Source organism: Hylobates moloch, unplaced genomic scaffold, assembly GCF_009828535.3.
Source record: "Hylobates moloch isolate HMO894 unplaced genomic scaffold, HMol_V3 SCAFFOLD_1, whole genome shotgun sequence".
In the NCBI taxonomy this organism is placed as follows: domain Eukaryota; kingdom Metazoa; phylum Chordata; class Mammalia; order Primates; family Hylobatidae; genus Hylobates; species Hylobates moloch.
The window spans coordinates 10,996,927-11,012,688 of record NW_026652276.1 but is presented as its reverse complement, the minus strand read 5'-3'; the positions used below and the strand labels follow the sequence as shown (position 1 = coordinate 11,012,688).

At 40.5% G+C, this 15,762-nt stretch overlaps 1 protein-coding gene across 2 annotated transcripts in view; it reads left to right on the top strand.

Moving 5' to 3' along the window:
- Positions 1-15,762, top strand: part of CAB39 (calcium binding protein 39) — a 110,790-nt gene that overhangs the window by 39,201 nt on the left and 55,827 nt on the right. The window contains exons 1-2 of one of the 2 annotated variants that reach the window (XM_058437434.1): positions 6,510-6,655; positions 7,246-7,402. In XM_058437434.1, the coding sequence (XP_058293417.1) occupies positions 7,289-7,402 (114 nt within the window). In that variant the 5' untranslated portion in view covers positions 6,510-6,655; positions 7,246-7,288. Of the gene's footprint in view, positions 1-6,509; positions 6,656-7,245; positions 7,403-15,762 lie in introns of those variants that run through there. The other variant, XM_032753950.2, reaches the window with a different exon arrangement.

Genomic DNA, 15,762 nt, shown 5'->3' with positions numbered 1-15,762 from the left:
GGATTTTAAGGTATATTCAGACCATAGTAATCCCCTAGAGGTGATACTGACCCCATTGACAACTCCTGGCCTTTGTGGAGAATGGTGAGGGTCTACCCTTAATGTCTGTAAAGATAGATTTAGAAAACAGAATTGACTGAAATTATGAACTGAATATACATGGAATAGTTGAGTAGAGTTTGCTATGACAACCAAGTTTAGTGATGGGGTGAACAATGGATCCATTCACTGTAAAGGGGAACATTGAGAAAGAAGCAGGACTTAGATGAGATTTGGATTGCCTAGAGGACATCTATAGGGAGCAGCAGTTGGAAAGGTAGGCCATTGGTCGGGCCGGAAATGGATTTCAGATTGTTGAAACCATAGATGATATCACCCAGAGGGAATATAGGGTGAGGTGACAGCCAAGAGTGGAACCAGGACATCGACATTGGAGTAGAGTCATTGAATTAAATGCAGAAAGGAAAATAAATAGATAGATAGATAGATAGATAGATAGATAGATAGATAGATAGATAATAGATAGATAGATAGATAGATAGATAGATAGATAGATAGATAGATAGATGGATGGATGGATGCAGGAAAGGAAAGGGCATTGGGAAAGAGAAGAAAACAACTAGTGGAGAGCAGTGCATGAATGCGAAAGGGGGAAGCTAAATGTCCATGCGGATTCAGCTTGCAGTGTTGTAACTGTTCGTTTTATATGAAAGTAATATGTTAACAGCCCCCCACACACCACCACTTTGGGATTCAAGTATACACCAATAATTACCATCAGAAGGAAGCCTATCCCCATAGTAGGTATGGATTGCCACAACCCACTTTAGAATCCTGTCAGTGTCTGGCTTTGTCTCAGTCACATTAATACTTTTGGCTTAGCCCAAGGAATCCTGCTGAGGTTTATTATAAACCATTTTTTGGCCGGGTGTGGTAGCTCACGCCTGTAATCTCAGCACTTTGGGAGGCTGAGGTGGGTAGATCACGAGGTCAGGAGTTCGAGGCCAGCCTGGCCAACGTGGTGAAACCCCGTCTCTACAACAAAAATTAGCCAGGCGTGGTGGCATGCGCCTCTAGTCCCAGCTACTGGGGAGGCTGAGGCAGAATTGCTTGAACCCAGGAGGTGGAGGTTATAGTGAGCCGAGATCGCACCACTGCACTCCATCCTGGGTGACAGAGCAAGACTCCATCTCAAAAAAAAAATTTTTTAATGGACAAGGGAATTGTATTTGAAAGCCAAATGAATTTTTTTATTAAAATCTCTATTGCTGTTCATTTTCTTCGTGAACTTCAGTTATGTCCAAAACATAGTTAAGGCTGTTTTAAAACAATATTAAGAAAAACTTAGAACATACAGAAAAGTTAACCAACAATGAAAACCCACACACCCACCAACCATCTAAATTTTAAAATTACAATTTTACCATATTTGCAAATGTGATACTCTGGCTTAGAAGTAGTTTGGAGAGCAGAAAGGACATCAGTGTGTCTGGACCTCTACGATCAAGGCCAGAGGCTGTGCTGTGAGTTGGAGATAGGTAAAACCTAGAGGGCCATGGTAAGGAATTTGGATTTTATTTATTTTTAAATTTTTTCCCCATAGGTTATTGGGATACAGATAGTATTTGGTTACATAAGTTCTTTAGTGGTTTGTGAGGTTTTGGTGCACCCATCACCCAAGCGGTATAGACTGTACCATATTTGTAGTCTTCTTCTTTCTTTCTTCTTCCTTCTTCTTTCTTCCCCTCCTTCTTCCCCTTCCCCTCCTTCTTCCCCTTCCCCTCCTTCTTCCCCTTCCCCCCTTCTTCCCCTCCGCCTCCTTCCCCTCCTCCTCCTCCCTCCTCCTCTTCTTTGTCTTGCTCTGATGCTCAGCTGGAGTGCAGTGGCACGATCTCAGCTCACTGCAACCTCCGCCTCCCAGGTTTAAGCAATCCTCCTGCCTCAGTCCCCCTAGTAGCTGGGATTACAAGCACGTGCCACCATGCACAGCTAATTTTTGTATTTTTAGTAGAGACAGGGTTTTGCCATGTTGGCCAGGCTGGTCTCAAACTCCTGATCTCAGGTGATCCACCTGCCTTGGCCTCCCAAAATGGTGGGATTACAGGCATGAGCCACTGCGCCTGGCCTATTTGTAGTCTATCGCTCGCCCCCTTCCCCACAAGTCCCCAAAGTCCGTTGTATCATTCTTACGACTTTGCATCCTCAAAGCTTAGCTCCCACATATCGGTGAGAACATATGATGTTTGGTTTTCCATTCTTGAGTTACTTCACTTGGAATAATAGTCTCCAGTTTCATACAGGTTGCTGCAAATGCTGTTAATTCATTCCTTTTTGTGGCTGAGTAGTAGTCCATCACATATATACATACACACACACACACCCCCACAGTTTCTTTATCCACTCGTTGATTGATGGGCATTTGGATTGGTTCTGTGATTTTCCTCTGGGTAGATACCCAGTAGTGAGATTGCTGGATTAAGTGGTAGCTCTACTTTTAATTCTTTAAGGAATCTCCACATTGTTTTCCATAGTGGCTGTACTAGTTTACATTCCTACCAGGAGTGTAGAAGTGTTCTCTGATTACCGCATCCATGCCAACATGTACTGTTTATTGATTTTCTGATTATGGCCATTCTTGCAGGAGTAAGGTGGGTATTGCACTGTGGTTTTGGTTTGCATTTCCCTGATCATTAGTGATCCTGAGCATTTTTTTCGTATGTTCATTGGCCATTTGTATATCTTCTTTTGAGAATTGTCTGTTTATGTCCTTAGCCCACTTTTTGATGGGATTGTTTGTTTTATTCTTACTGATTTGTTTGAGTTTGTTGTAGATTCTGGGTGTTAGTCCTTTGTCAGATGTATAGATTGTGAAGATTTTCTCCCACTCTGTGGGTTGTCTGTTTACTCTGCTAACTGTTCTTTTGCCATGCAAAAGCACTTTAATTAAGCCCCAGATATTTATCTTTGCTTTTATTACATTTGCTTTTGGGTTTTTGGTCAAGGAACTTGGGTTTTATTCTAAGGGCAGTGAAAAATTATTGAAGACCTTAATCAGTGGATTTGTGTTATTCCCTTAAATTCCTCCAAATATATATAAAAGGAAATACTGCTGATGATAAAGGGGAGATGAGAAAGGTAGGTGGATTGTTATGGTGAAATATATCTTTAAACCACTGGAACCCTTCTCGAACCATTGCTGCTTCCAACTTGGGCATCTCCGTACTCTAGGGATTGTCAGTTTCAAAACTCAGACATGTGCCCGTGTGCTTCACACCCTTCAGGGTCACAGAGCACTCTAAATGGCTTGATGGTGGACCAGGCCCTTTGGAAGGCAGCGTCCCCCCCGGGAGAAAGCAGTACCAGCTGAGGAGTCCACTCTTAAAGGTGCCTTTGCTATCACTTGAGCATTGTGTGAAAGTCACACATGATCCTATGAAGGAATTAACTCCTGTGTTACTTCAACAACTGGGATGGATTCTAAGAAATGCATCAGGCAGTTTTGTTGTTGTGCAAACATCATAGAGGGTACAGTACTTACACAAACCTAGATAGTATAGTCAACTACATAGTAATCTATGTGATGTAGCCTATTGCTCCTAGGCTATAAACCTGTACAGCATGTTACTGTGTTGAATACAGTAGGTATTTGTAACACAAAGCACTAAGTGATAAGAATTTTTCAGCTCTTAGGGGACCACTGTCATATAATGCAGTCAATCATTAACTGAAACCTCATCAGGCAGCTACATGACTGTGTAAGATATTTAAGCTTAATACTTAGCAAACCTGAACATAAGAAACAAATTCTGTAATGCAGAAGTTTTGGGGAGTGTTATTTCCTTGTTTTTGCCTACCAAAATCTTGGGTAATTGTATTAAGAGTTGATAAGCCTAAGAAAATAAATGATGTTTGAGAATTATTACACTCATACTTTAAAAATAAAGAGGATAGTTTCTAACCATTTTATTTATTTATTTATTTATTTATGAATGAGACGGAGTTTTGCTCTGTCGCCCAGGCTGGAGTGCAGTGGCATGATCTCAGCTCACTGCAACCTCCCCCTTCCGGGTTCAAACCATTCTCCTGCCTCAGCCTCCTGAGTAGCTGGGATTACAGGCGCACGCCACCACGCCCAGCTGATTTTTGTATTTTTAATAGAGATGGGGTTTCACCATGTTGGTCAGGCTGGTCTCGAACTCCTGACCTCGTGATCTGCTGGCCTCGTCTTCCCAAAGTGCTGGGATTACAGGCGTGAGCCACCATGCCCAGCCTTTAACTGTATTTTTAAAACTAAATCATGAGTAACGATTTATTAACTTTACCAATGTATTTGGATCCTACTGAGGAATGTCACTTCTTATTTTGGGTAGTTGTTACTGTGTTTCTTTTCCTCCTTATTTAAATTTAAGTCAGGGTCTTACTCTGTCACTCAGGCTGGAGTGCAGTGGTACAGTCACCACCTCTTAGGCTCAAGTGATGCTCCAACCTCAGTCTTCCAAGTAGCTGGCTAGGACCACAGGCATGCACCACCATGTCCAGCTAATTTTAAAATTTTTTGTAGAGACAGGGTCTCACTATGTTGCCGAGGCTGATCTCAAACTCCTGACCTCAAGCAATTCACCCCACCTCAGACTCCCGAAGTGCTGAGGTTACAGACGTGAGCCGCCTCACCTGGCCTGTATTTCTATAGAATACAGTCTTACTAGTTCATATGTTCTGTAAAATCTTAGCTGACTGGTATATTAATTAACAGAAATGATTTATGTCATGTCTCCCCTTTATATATGTGTTCTTTTTGGTGGCTGTACTCTTTCTGCTGTAACCAACTTTTGGTGTGTGGTAGGACTTGTAAACCTCTGTTACCCTGGAAAGTCACATCTTTCACCATTGAGCCAGAGCTGAAAATATCTCTGTTGCATAGCACCGTAACACTTCCTGCAAAATACCATTAAACATTCCCACCCTCCACATCACTGCTATTATTTGCAGAGTTACAGATAGGAAAGATAATACTTTCAGAGGACATATTGTGAGTGTTGATACACTGTTTATGGAGAAGCAACTTGCATGCTTCCCCCTCCCCGCCCCCGGCCCGCCCTGCCCACTCCCCTGCCCAAAGGAAAAAGTAATGATCCAGGAAAAGGAAAAGAATGATCCAGGCTTTGTGTCCCGTCTGGCTTGTAGAGCGATCATATGACAGCTAGTTAAGAGTGACTCCCCTAACGTCAGTTCAAACTTTTAGGCATAGAAAAGTTATTTAGTAGTGGACTTAAACATCCTTGGATTTTATGGCTGGGCATGGTGGCTCACACCTGTAATCCCAGCACTTTGGGAGGCCAAGGTGGGTGGATCCCTTGAGGCCAGGAGTTGAGACCAGCCTAGCCAACATGGTGAAAACCCATCTCTACTAAAAATACAAAAATTAGCTGGGTTGGTGGCACACACCTGTAGTCCCAGCTGCCTGGGAGGCTAACGCTGAGGCACAAGAATCACTTGAACCTGGGAGGTGGAGGTTACAGTGAGCCAAGATTGCGCTGCTGCACTCCAACCTGGGTGACACAGCAAGACTCCAAAAAAAAAAAAAAAAATCCTTGGATATTTAAGAACCTATGACAGAGGATATGCATTAAACTATTTCTCTTTGGTTAATGAAAATGTGGTTTTAATTTTATCGAAAAAGGATTTACAAGGTGACAGAGGGTAAGATAGGCAATATTTGGGGTTAGAGATTGGTCGGAACAGTTCACATCAGAACATGTTGAGAAATAACATACTTGTTTATGATTTAGTTGTAGGCTTGACATTAGCATTCATTTGGCATGTTTTAAACATTCTTTATAAACAAATATGTAAGTCACTATTTCAAACTTAAGGGAAAAACACTCAAGTTTGTTCATCAAATGAAATCTTAGGCAGAGCTCAAAAGAAGTGTTACGATACTACGCAATGGACTTATTTTTGTGTTTATATAGAAGGGAAAACAAAGTAGGGTTGGGGTGTCTGAGAGCCACCTTGTCTTACTTGGGTGTGTGTGGGGAACACCTTGGGCAGTTAAATATAGGATGTTGAAACTTACAGTCAGAAAACCACTGATCTAAGTGATCCATAAGGTTTTTCTAAAAAGTGTCATCTTTTGGTGTCTGATATGAGACTGTTTAGTGCCTGTGAGTTTAACTTCTTCTAGTTTTTTTACTGAAAAATGTTAACTTCCAACATGTTCCCAAGTCACTTCCATTGTTTGTCGTGTTAACTTTGTTTCTTCATAGTGCCTTCTTGGAATAGTTGCATGTCCTCCTTTTGGATGATGTAATACTGTGGTTTATGTGGTTGAAATGTTGTTTTCTACTACCCACAAAAAATTAAGAACTTCTAGAAGTTCATCATCCCCAGGGTTTTAACCAGCAAGTTCTTTCATAGGAGATGGTCAAATCCAGGCAAAAAGAGTACAGCTTGACAACTGTCACATAGGGGATTAGAGGATCTAATGGGAGATTTTTTCCCCCATCCAGGCTTCTCTGTAGCTCTGAGACCCTGTGACTGCCTGAATAAGATGAGTGTGCTGAGGAAGTGTGTGCCATATTCAGGGCAGCCCACTGGGATGCTTAGGAGGAGCAGCGTGAACACCGGGAAAAGAGCATCTGGAGAGACCTAGAAAGTAGGCTGTTGCTAGTGCTGTTTGGCTAAACACTCCACCTAACTTTTGGCCTCAGTTGCCTCAGCTGTAAAATAGATACTATCCATTTGATGTACAGTGTGGTGATTAAGGACACTTTGGATCAAGACAGATTTGAGCTTGTTTGACCACTTAGTACCTTGAGCCTCTCAACCTTGCTAAACTTCACCAGTAAATAGGAGCAGGAGATTGTTAGAAAGGGTTTCATGAGATGAATTCTAGTGCTCAGCATCAGGCCTGACAGTAGCAGTTGCCCTGTGAGTGGGAGCTGCTGCTCTCTACCTCAGCAGCATCAGTCAGCATGTTCGTCCCCATTTGGGTGGTTAGGAGAGCAATTGATTTGAAGGAAAGAAAAACAAAGTGTTTTGAAAAATACAGCGTTCTGTAATTCTAAGACATCTGTGTATTATCATTTCTTGCATATATTTGTGGATTTTCCGGTTCCTACTGAATTTGAAAGTTATGTAAAATGACTTTCCTAAACACGGGTTTTCTTCCCAGATTAGGATTTAGAAAGTCTGTCTTCCGTTGATGCCAGTGTTTGCTCACATGAACCTTGTGCTGTGTTCCAGGTAGCACAGGCGGAGTGCAGCGGAGGCCCCTGCCGCTGCCGTCATGCCGTTCCCGTTTGGGAAGTCTCACAAATCTCCAGCAGACATTGTGAAGAATCTGAAGGAGAGCATGGCTGTTCTGGAAAAGCAAGACATTTCTGATAAAAAAGCAGAAAAGGTATGGATTTGGCTTTATTTATATTTGAAATATGTTAATTAACAAATGCAAGACACCTTATGTGAGGAATCAGTAAGTCCCAACTTGGGTTTATTTTGGATTTTAAAAATAACATCCAAAAGCAACATATGCTGCTGTTGCAACATACTTTTTCTTCTGTATTTTCATCTAACAAATGGATTTCTAACTGTTCTGTCAGGTTTTCCAGTTTATTTAAATTGTGTTTATTTCATCTTGAAGTGTTTGATTCTTATTTATTTATTTATTATTACTAATTATTTTTGTAGAGACAGGGTTGTGTTATGTTGCGCAGGCTAGTCTCAAACGCCAAACCTCAAGCGATCTTTCCGCCTCTGCCTCCCAAAGTGCTAGGATTACAGTTAGCAGTTATCTGCTTGGTTTGTTGGTTTGTAAAAGTTTTAGAGCAAGAACGAAAGGAAGTAAAGTATACTTGAAAGAAGGCCAAGCAGGCAACTTGAGAGATGTAAGTGCCACAGTTACCTGATCTTGAAATCAGTTCTTCCCCCACAATCTTCCTAGGAGGACACCCCTCCTGGTTTTCTTCCCGTATTCAGTGTATCCGTGCCAAATGCCTCCATCTACCCAATCACCACAGTCTAAAACCCAACTTTCATCCCACTTGTGACTTGCCCTCTCTTCCCTAAAATATAATTTTTCACTAAATCTGGTTCAACTCCGTAAATTGTTTATGATTCAATTCTGACTTCCATTCCTTCTTGAAGAAGTTACTCGTACTCTTTGTGATTTTAGCAGTAGTCGTCTTACTGCACTTTCTAAAAATCTCTGCTTTACATCTTCAGTGTAGCTTCTTCTTGTAACACACAAGACCTTCGTGATCTGATCTTTGTTTCTGTAAGTAAATTGTAGAGGTTTAGTGTCACTTATCCAAAATGCCTGGGATCAGAAGTGTTTCAGAGTTTGGATTTTTTTTTTTAACTTTGGAATATTTGCATGTACATAATGAGATCTTGGGGATGGGACTCATGTCTAAATATGAAATTCATTTATGTTTTATATACACCTCATATACATAGACTGAAGGTAATTTTATACAATATTTTAAATTTGCATTAAATGAAGTTTGTGTACATTGAAGTATCAAAAGGCAAAGATGTTGCTATCTCAGCCACCAATGTCACAGTCTCTGGTTCTGTGGCATCATCATCATTCCTGACTCTGAATTTATATGCTACTGATAAGCAGCCATTTTCTTACACTTATTCACATGTAAGTACTTAACAGTAAAAAATATGACATACCATTAATAATACCAGGCTGGAGTGTGATGGTACTGGAACTAAGGTGGCACCTTGGTTCAGGGTAACTAAGCAGCATAGTTGTTGTATCACTTGTATCTGTTGTAACCTCTTAGATAGAATGTCATAATCATTATTTGATCTGGGATTTCTATCATAAGGATTATACTGCAGCGTAGTATGGATGCTTTCAGGTGAGTTTGAGGAGTATACAACTAATTATTCCTACTCTAAATGGTCGTAGCTTTGGTACCTATGAGTTATCATTTCTGTTCTGTCTGTATTTTCCTTTATTGCTTATTATCTTTTGGTATGTGCTGCTGGCTGATCTTAAGCTTACCCAGCTTCCTTTCATTTTCTCATTCTGTTCAATGTTTCTAATGCCCTTTGGACTGGGAAAGTAGATTAATTGAAACAATTTATAAAAGAATATAGATTCTAAGAGAACTTCCTTGGGTAAGGTAAGTGGTATTGTTTTTTGTTTGTTTTTTCTTTTTTGTTTTTGTTGTTGTTGTTGTTGTTTTTGAGATGGAGTCTCGCTCTGTCGGCCAGGCTGGAGTGTAGTGGCACGATCTTAGCTCACTGTAACCTCTACCTCCCAGGTTCAAGCAGTTCTCCTGTCTCAGCCTCCAGAGTAGCTGGGACTACAGGTGCCTACCACCATGTCCGGCTAATTTTTGTAGTTTTAGTAGAGACGGGGTTTCACTATATTGGTCAGGCTGGTCTTGAACTCCGTACCTCAGGTGATCCACCCGCCTCAGCCTCCCAAAGTGCTGGGATTACAGGCGTGAACCACCATGCCTGGTTGGTAAGTGGTATTGTAAACACAGGATTCAAGCATTTCTCATTTTATTGGTCAATGGGGATATAAAAATATGAAAAGTTTAGCTCCAGAAACTAGAAACAAAGTGACCTGAAGAAGTTAGAGGGGAATTTTGACTGAACCACATTAACATCTACTGACTCAGAGGGTAATAGCACATAACTTGGCCTCCCTCTCACAGTTGGACATCTTCAACTTCAGGAAGCACTCAGCAGTTCTGAAAGCCCTACAGGCTTTGCACCAGGTGGAGGCAGCTAACAGCCAGCAAAGAGCAGAGGTGTTACCCATGACTGGGCTCTAGAGGCGGTCGGGAGAGAGCAGACCCCACAGAGTAGACATGATACATGTCTGCTGGAACTGCCCTCAGTGGCTATTCCTTAATCCTTATCCTAAAACTGCAAATTGATGAAAGGATAATGTGTATGTCCCATAAATTAAAAATGGTTCATCTTTTGTCTGTGGCTAAATATGTTGTCTACTCATTACATTCATTCTGTTCATCAGAATCATACTGAACACCTAAATGCTGGGTCAGATTTTAGGCACTGGGGATATAATACTCAATAAGATGAACAAGGTCTCTGCTCTTTCGTAGCTTCCGTTCTAATTAAGAAAGCTGGACAGTAAATAAGTAAACATAACTGAAAAAGAATTTCAGTTGGCAGCAAGTGCCACAAAAGCAATAGAATGTACTGATGTGATGATAGAGCACGTTTCTTAAACTTTTGGGTCTCAGGACCCCTTTTATACTCTTAAATTGTTGAGGACTCAAAAAGAGATTCGTCTAAGTATAGGTATCTATTGATGCTACCCTATTATAAATTAAAACTGAAAAATTTAACAATATTTATTAATACATTTAAAAGTAATAAGCTCATTACAAGTTATAAATAATGTGTTTTAATGAAAAATAACCATATTGTCCAAAACAAAAAATTTAGTGAGAAGTGTAGCATTGTTTTAAGTTTTGAAAATCTGTGTCTGGCTTAATAGAAAACAGCTGGCTTATCTTAGCTATGTTTCTAATCAAACTGCTCAAACATTATTTTGCTTTAAGTATATAAAGAAAATGTATACTTAAAGTTGGGAGTGGTGGCTCACGCCTGTAATTCTGACACCCTAGGAGGCTGAGGTGGGTGGATCACTTGAGGCCAGGAGTTCGAGACTAGCCTGGCCAACATGGCAAAACCCTGTCTCTACTAGAAATACAAAAATTAGCCAGGCACGGTGGCACACGCCTGTAGTCCCAGCTACTCAAGAAACTGAGGCACAAGAACCACTTAAACCTGGGAGGCAGAGGTTGCAGTGAGCCGAGATGACGCCACTGCACTCCAGCCTGGGTGGCAAGCGAGATTCTGTCTCAAAAAAAAAAAAAAAAAAGGACAAGAAAAAGAAAACCTGGTCTCATAGCTGTGTAGTTAGAAAAAAGAGCAGTATTTTAATAGCCTTTCAGATAATGTAAAATATTTAATATCATGCATTTGGTGGTTTCTTGATTACATTACAGAACATTAAACTACATAAATGAACTTTTTTATACTCTGAACGAAACTTTTACCAGTACATGATTTTATAACATGTTTTGGTCATTTAGAAAGTACAAATGGTGGCTGGGCATGGTGGCTCACACCTGTAATCCCAGCACTTTGGGAGGCCTAGTCGAGTGGATCACTTGAGTTCAGGAGTTCGAGACTAGCATGACCAACATAGTGAAACCCCGTCTCTACTAAAAATACAAAAATTAGCCAGGTGTGGTGGCACGCACCTGTAGTCCCAGCTACTCAGGAGGCTGAGGCAGGAGAATTGCTTGAACGGGGGAGGCAGAGGTTGCAGGGAGCCAAGATCGTGCCTCTGTACTCCAGCCTGGGTGACAGAGTAAGACTCTGTCTCAAAAACAAACGAACAAACAAACAAAAAAAAGTACAAATGGTTCCTGACTTAAGATTTTTCAACTTTACAATGTTGCAAAATAGGTATACATTCAGTAGAAACCATACTTTGAGTACCCAACCATTCTGTTTTTCACTTTCATAACAATATTCAATAAATTACATGAGATATTCCACACTTTATTATAAAATAGGCTTTGGGTAAGAGGATTTTGCCCAATGATAGGCTGTTGTGTTCCAAGCACATTTTAAGTAAGCTATGCTAAGCTGTGATGTTCTGTGAGTTGGGTGTATAGTACATGCACTTTTGACTTAACAATATTTTCAACTTTTGACGGGTATATCCGCATGTAGCTCCATCATCAGTTTATGAGGAGCATCTGTGTTGGATCACTGACATATACAGATCTCCCAGATGTTGACACATTATACAGATTATAAAGATTAACATTTTTAAATAACACCACTGATCTCATTAGAAGAATCTTAAGTATTGGGATGTGGTCAAGCTTATTCATGATCTATTCAAATTTCAGAATTCAGATTTGGCAACAAATATAGTTGGTCGTTTTCCTTGAAATGATGGGTTCATTTTATTCATTTTAGAGAAAATAACTGCCAGATAATTCAAGTCTGAATAGTTTGTCTTTCTTCCAATAACAAAAGCAGTTAGTTGAACTTACAGCTGAAATAATCACACAAGGGCTTTTCTTTAAGATAACCCGTCATTCTATAAGGAGCCAAAGGTACTTTATATGTACATCCCATTTGTTAACTCCAAGTGTTAAAAATATTGTATGTATATTCAAAGGTCAAGATTTAATACAATTAAGTTTTTACTGCTTCATGAACATTCTTAAGTTGGACTTTTTTTTTTCTTTTTTGAGACGGAGTCTCGCTCTGTTGGCAGGCTGGAGTGCAGTGGCGCAATCTTGGCTCACTGCAACCTCTGCCTCCTGGGTTCAAGAGATTGTCCTGCCTCAGCCTCCCAAGTAGCTGGGGCTACAGGCATGCACCACCATACTCAGCTAATTTTTTGTGTGTTTTTAGTAGAGAACACGGTTTCACCATGTTGGCCAGGATGGTCTCGATCTCCTGACCTCGTGATCCGCCCGCCTTGGCCTCCCAATGGACTGACTTTTTTTAACTGAGTGCACGGTGATGAAGACTGCAATAACTGCTATTATAGTTTGGCGTCACTGCATTGGTTCATGCCAAGGTGTCAGCACCATCAGTATAAATAGCAATACAGAGGGAGGAAGCGCATGTCTTATATGAAAACAGCCTTGACTTTACAGACCCTTTGAAAGGGTCTTGAGGACCTCAAGGGTCCGCACTTTGAAAGGTAATATGATAGTTAAAAGACTGTATATGAGAGTGGCTGCAGGTAGGGAGAATGTCCTAATTTAGGTAGGTTATGTAGGGAAAGTCTTGTTGAGAAGATGACATTGAAAATGAGTCTTCAGTGATAGAAGGCAAATTTCGTCTCTGATGGAATCCCTATCATCTGCTTGACTAAATGAGTGATTTTCAACCAGGGGCAATTTTGCCCTGAAGGGGACACTTGTAATGTCAGGAGACATTACAAGTTGTAACACTAGGGGAATACTACTACTGTCATCTAGTTAGTACAGGCTAGAGATGCTGCTAAACAGGGAATGAATAGCCCCCCACAACAAAGGGTTTTCTGGCCAAAAAAATGTTAACAATGCTGAGATTGAGAACTCCTGCCCTAAACCAGCATTGAACAAGAATAGACTTTTCGCCATTAGGATAAACAAAACAAAGAAAAACGTTTGAATTTATTAAAAATAAACTTTAGTTCAAAGGAAGGAGGCATTTCTGAAGAGCAGTCCATGCAAATTACTTATGCTGAAATAGTTTAAGACTAGGAGGGAAAAACCCTGGAATTTCCAGTTCACTTTCTTATCAGGATTCAAAAGGAAGTAGCAACTAATGCAAATGACGAAGAGAGTACTGAGACCTGAAAACAATGGAAAGATGAAAATTGAATCGCTAATTGAAAACAGTGAAAAACAACTGATGTCATACTGAAAATCTGATGACTATAAACCCAGGTGCTTGCGACCTGTTGAACATTGTTCTGGAAATTCTAATCAGTGCATAAAGAAGTGGTTTAGAAATAAAGAATATACCTATTGCAAGTAAAGAGGGGAAATTAGTGTAGAGGTATTTATAAACATTTACAAAATACAAGATAATTAATGAGAATAACGAGAGTTTATTAGGAGAGAGAGAGAGACTAGGAAGTACTACAGTCTTCAACTAGATCTTGCATGAACTCACAGCGAGAACTCTGTCATTACCATGGGGAGGGCACCAGGCTATTCATGAGGGATCCACTTCCATGATCCAAACACCTCCCACCAGGCCCTACTTCCAGCACTAGGGTTATGTGTTTTCTTGGGACAGGGTCTCACTCTGTCACTTAGGCTGGAGTGCAGTGGCACGATCATAGCTTGCTGCAGCCTCCACCTCCCGGGCTCTGTCAATCCTCAGCCTGCCAAGTAGCTGGGACTACAAGCATGTGCCACCATGTTTGGCAAATTTTTCTATTTTTTGTAGAGACTGAGTCTCACAATGTTGCCCAAGCTGGCCTTGAACTCCCGGGCTTAAGCTTCACCCAAATTGGCCTCCCAAATTGCTGGGATTGCAGGTATGAGCTGCATGCCTGGCCTGGGGGTTACATTTCAGCATGAGATTTGTAGGGGACAGATATCCCAATCATATCACCAACCATATCTAGAAAATGTAATTTTACAAAAAAGTAGCTCATTCACTATAGCAGCAAAAAAATAAGTATAAGATGTCCAGGAACATTTTCATCAGGAAGTACACTGAACCTGTATGAAGAAAGCTCAAGGATCTTGTTCAGAGGTACAAGAATTACCTGGTCTATGTTATTAGATGTAAATATGGAATATAGTTAAAATGCCATTTCTTCCCAAATCATGCTTAAAGCAATTCTATTCAGATCACAGCAGGATAATTTTGAAACTTTACAGATATAAGTTCCACTCTGTTTTGAAGCAAAATGCATACTTCAAAACCTGTTCCATTCACATGCTTCACGCTCATCATTAGCAGAACTCTGTCCTTTCCGTTTTTCAGGTCAAAAGTCTTAAGAGGGTCACCCACGACTACTTTCTCACTCCCCAAATCTATCCACTTTATCTGGAAAAAAAAAGTCCAGAATCTAATCCCTTCTCCCCATTTTGCTTGTTCCCACTGAGCTGTCCTTTTCTCTGCCCTGGATTACTGTAGTGTCCTGCTCACTGCCTCAGTGGTCTCCCTTGGTTTCCCTACAACCATGGTGATTCTTTCAAAACATGAGTCAAATAATATATTCCTTAGAGTAAAAGTCAAAGTCCTAACAGGGGCCTAAAGTAAGTTCTGCAGGCAAATCTTGTAAGGCCTATTTTTATCCATCTCGTGAGCTAAGAATGGTTTTTACATTTACAGAGTTGGTTAAAAAAGCAAAGTATATGAGGCAGAGACCTTATATGGCCTGCAAAGTCTAAAATATTTACTGTCTGTTCCTTTACAGAAGAATAAATGCCAACTCCTGCCCTGAGCAATGAGTCCCATGACTTTATGATCTTGTCTCCTAATACTCTTCACCACATTGATCTCTTTTCCTCATGCACTCCAGTCATATTCCTGCCTGTTGGAGACCTTTGCATTTGGCTTTTTCCTTTGCCTGGAAGGTTCTTTGCCTAGTGCTGTATTTGGCTTACCTCCTATCTTTTTCAAGTCTTTGCTCAAGTGCCATTTTTCACCCAGTCCTCTATTTAAAATGCAACCCTACCGTGTGGCATTCCTCTTCCCCCTTATCTTGCTCTGTTTTCCTGTGCACTATGCATAATGATATATGCTTACTATTTTCCCCTTGTTAGACCATCAGCCTTTCAAAGATAGAGCTCAACAAATAGTTGTATTTATTGAAAATGAAATCAAAAACAGAGTTACTAGTAACATGAAACACGGTCATCTTGTTCTCTTCTGAATTCTTAATCTTATCTGAATTAGTTAAAACAAATATTGCTAAGACAAGAGTTTATATATTGAATTTGTGACTGAGGAGAGAGTACCATAGCTAGGTATGTTCTCTGGATTCTGTGATGGTGTCCAGCTACTGTATTACATTTCTTTTCAGTGCTACTGCCCACAGAAGTAGTAAGATAAATGTCCTTTCTCAAGAGATCTTTACTGGTGGTCCTGGTATTGTCCATATAGGTTTATGTTCATCATCTTCCCTGTAGTTAAGGATGATCAGGGGACATTTTTCCCTGTTAGATAAATAATCATACCTAATGGATGTGATGATTGAATCACTGTGAGCTTGTTGGC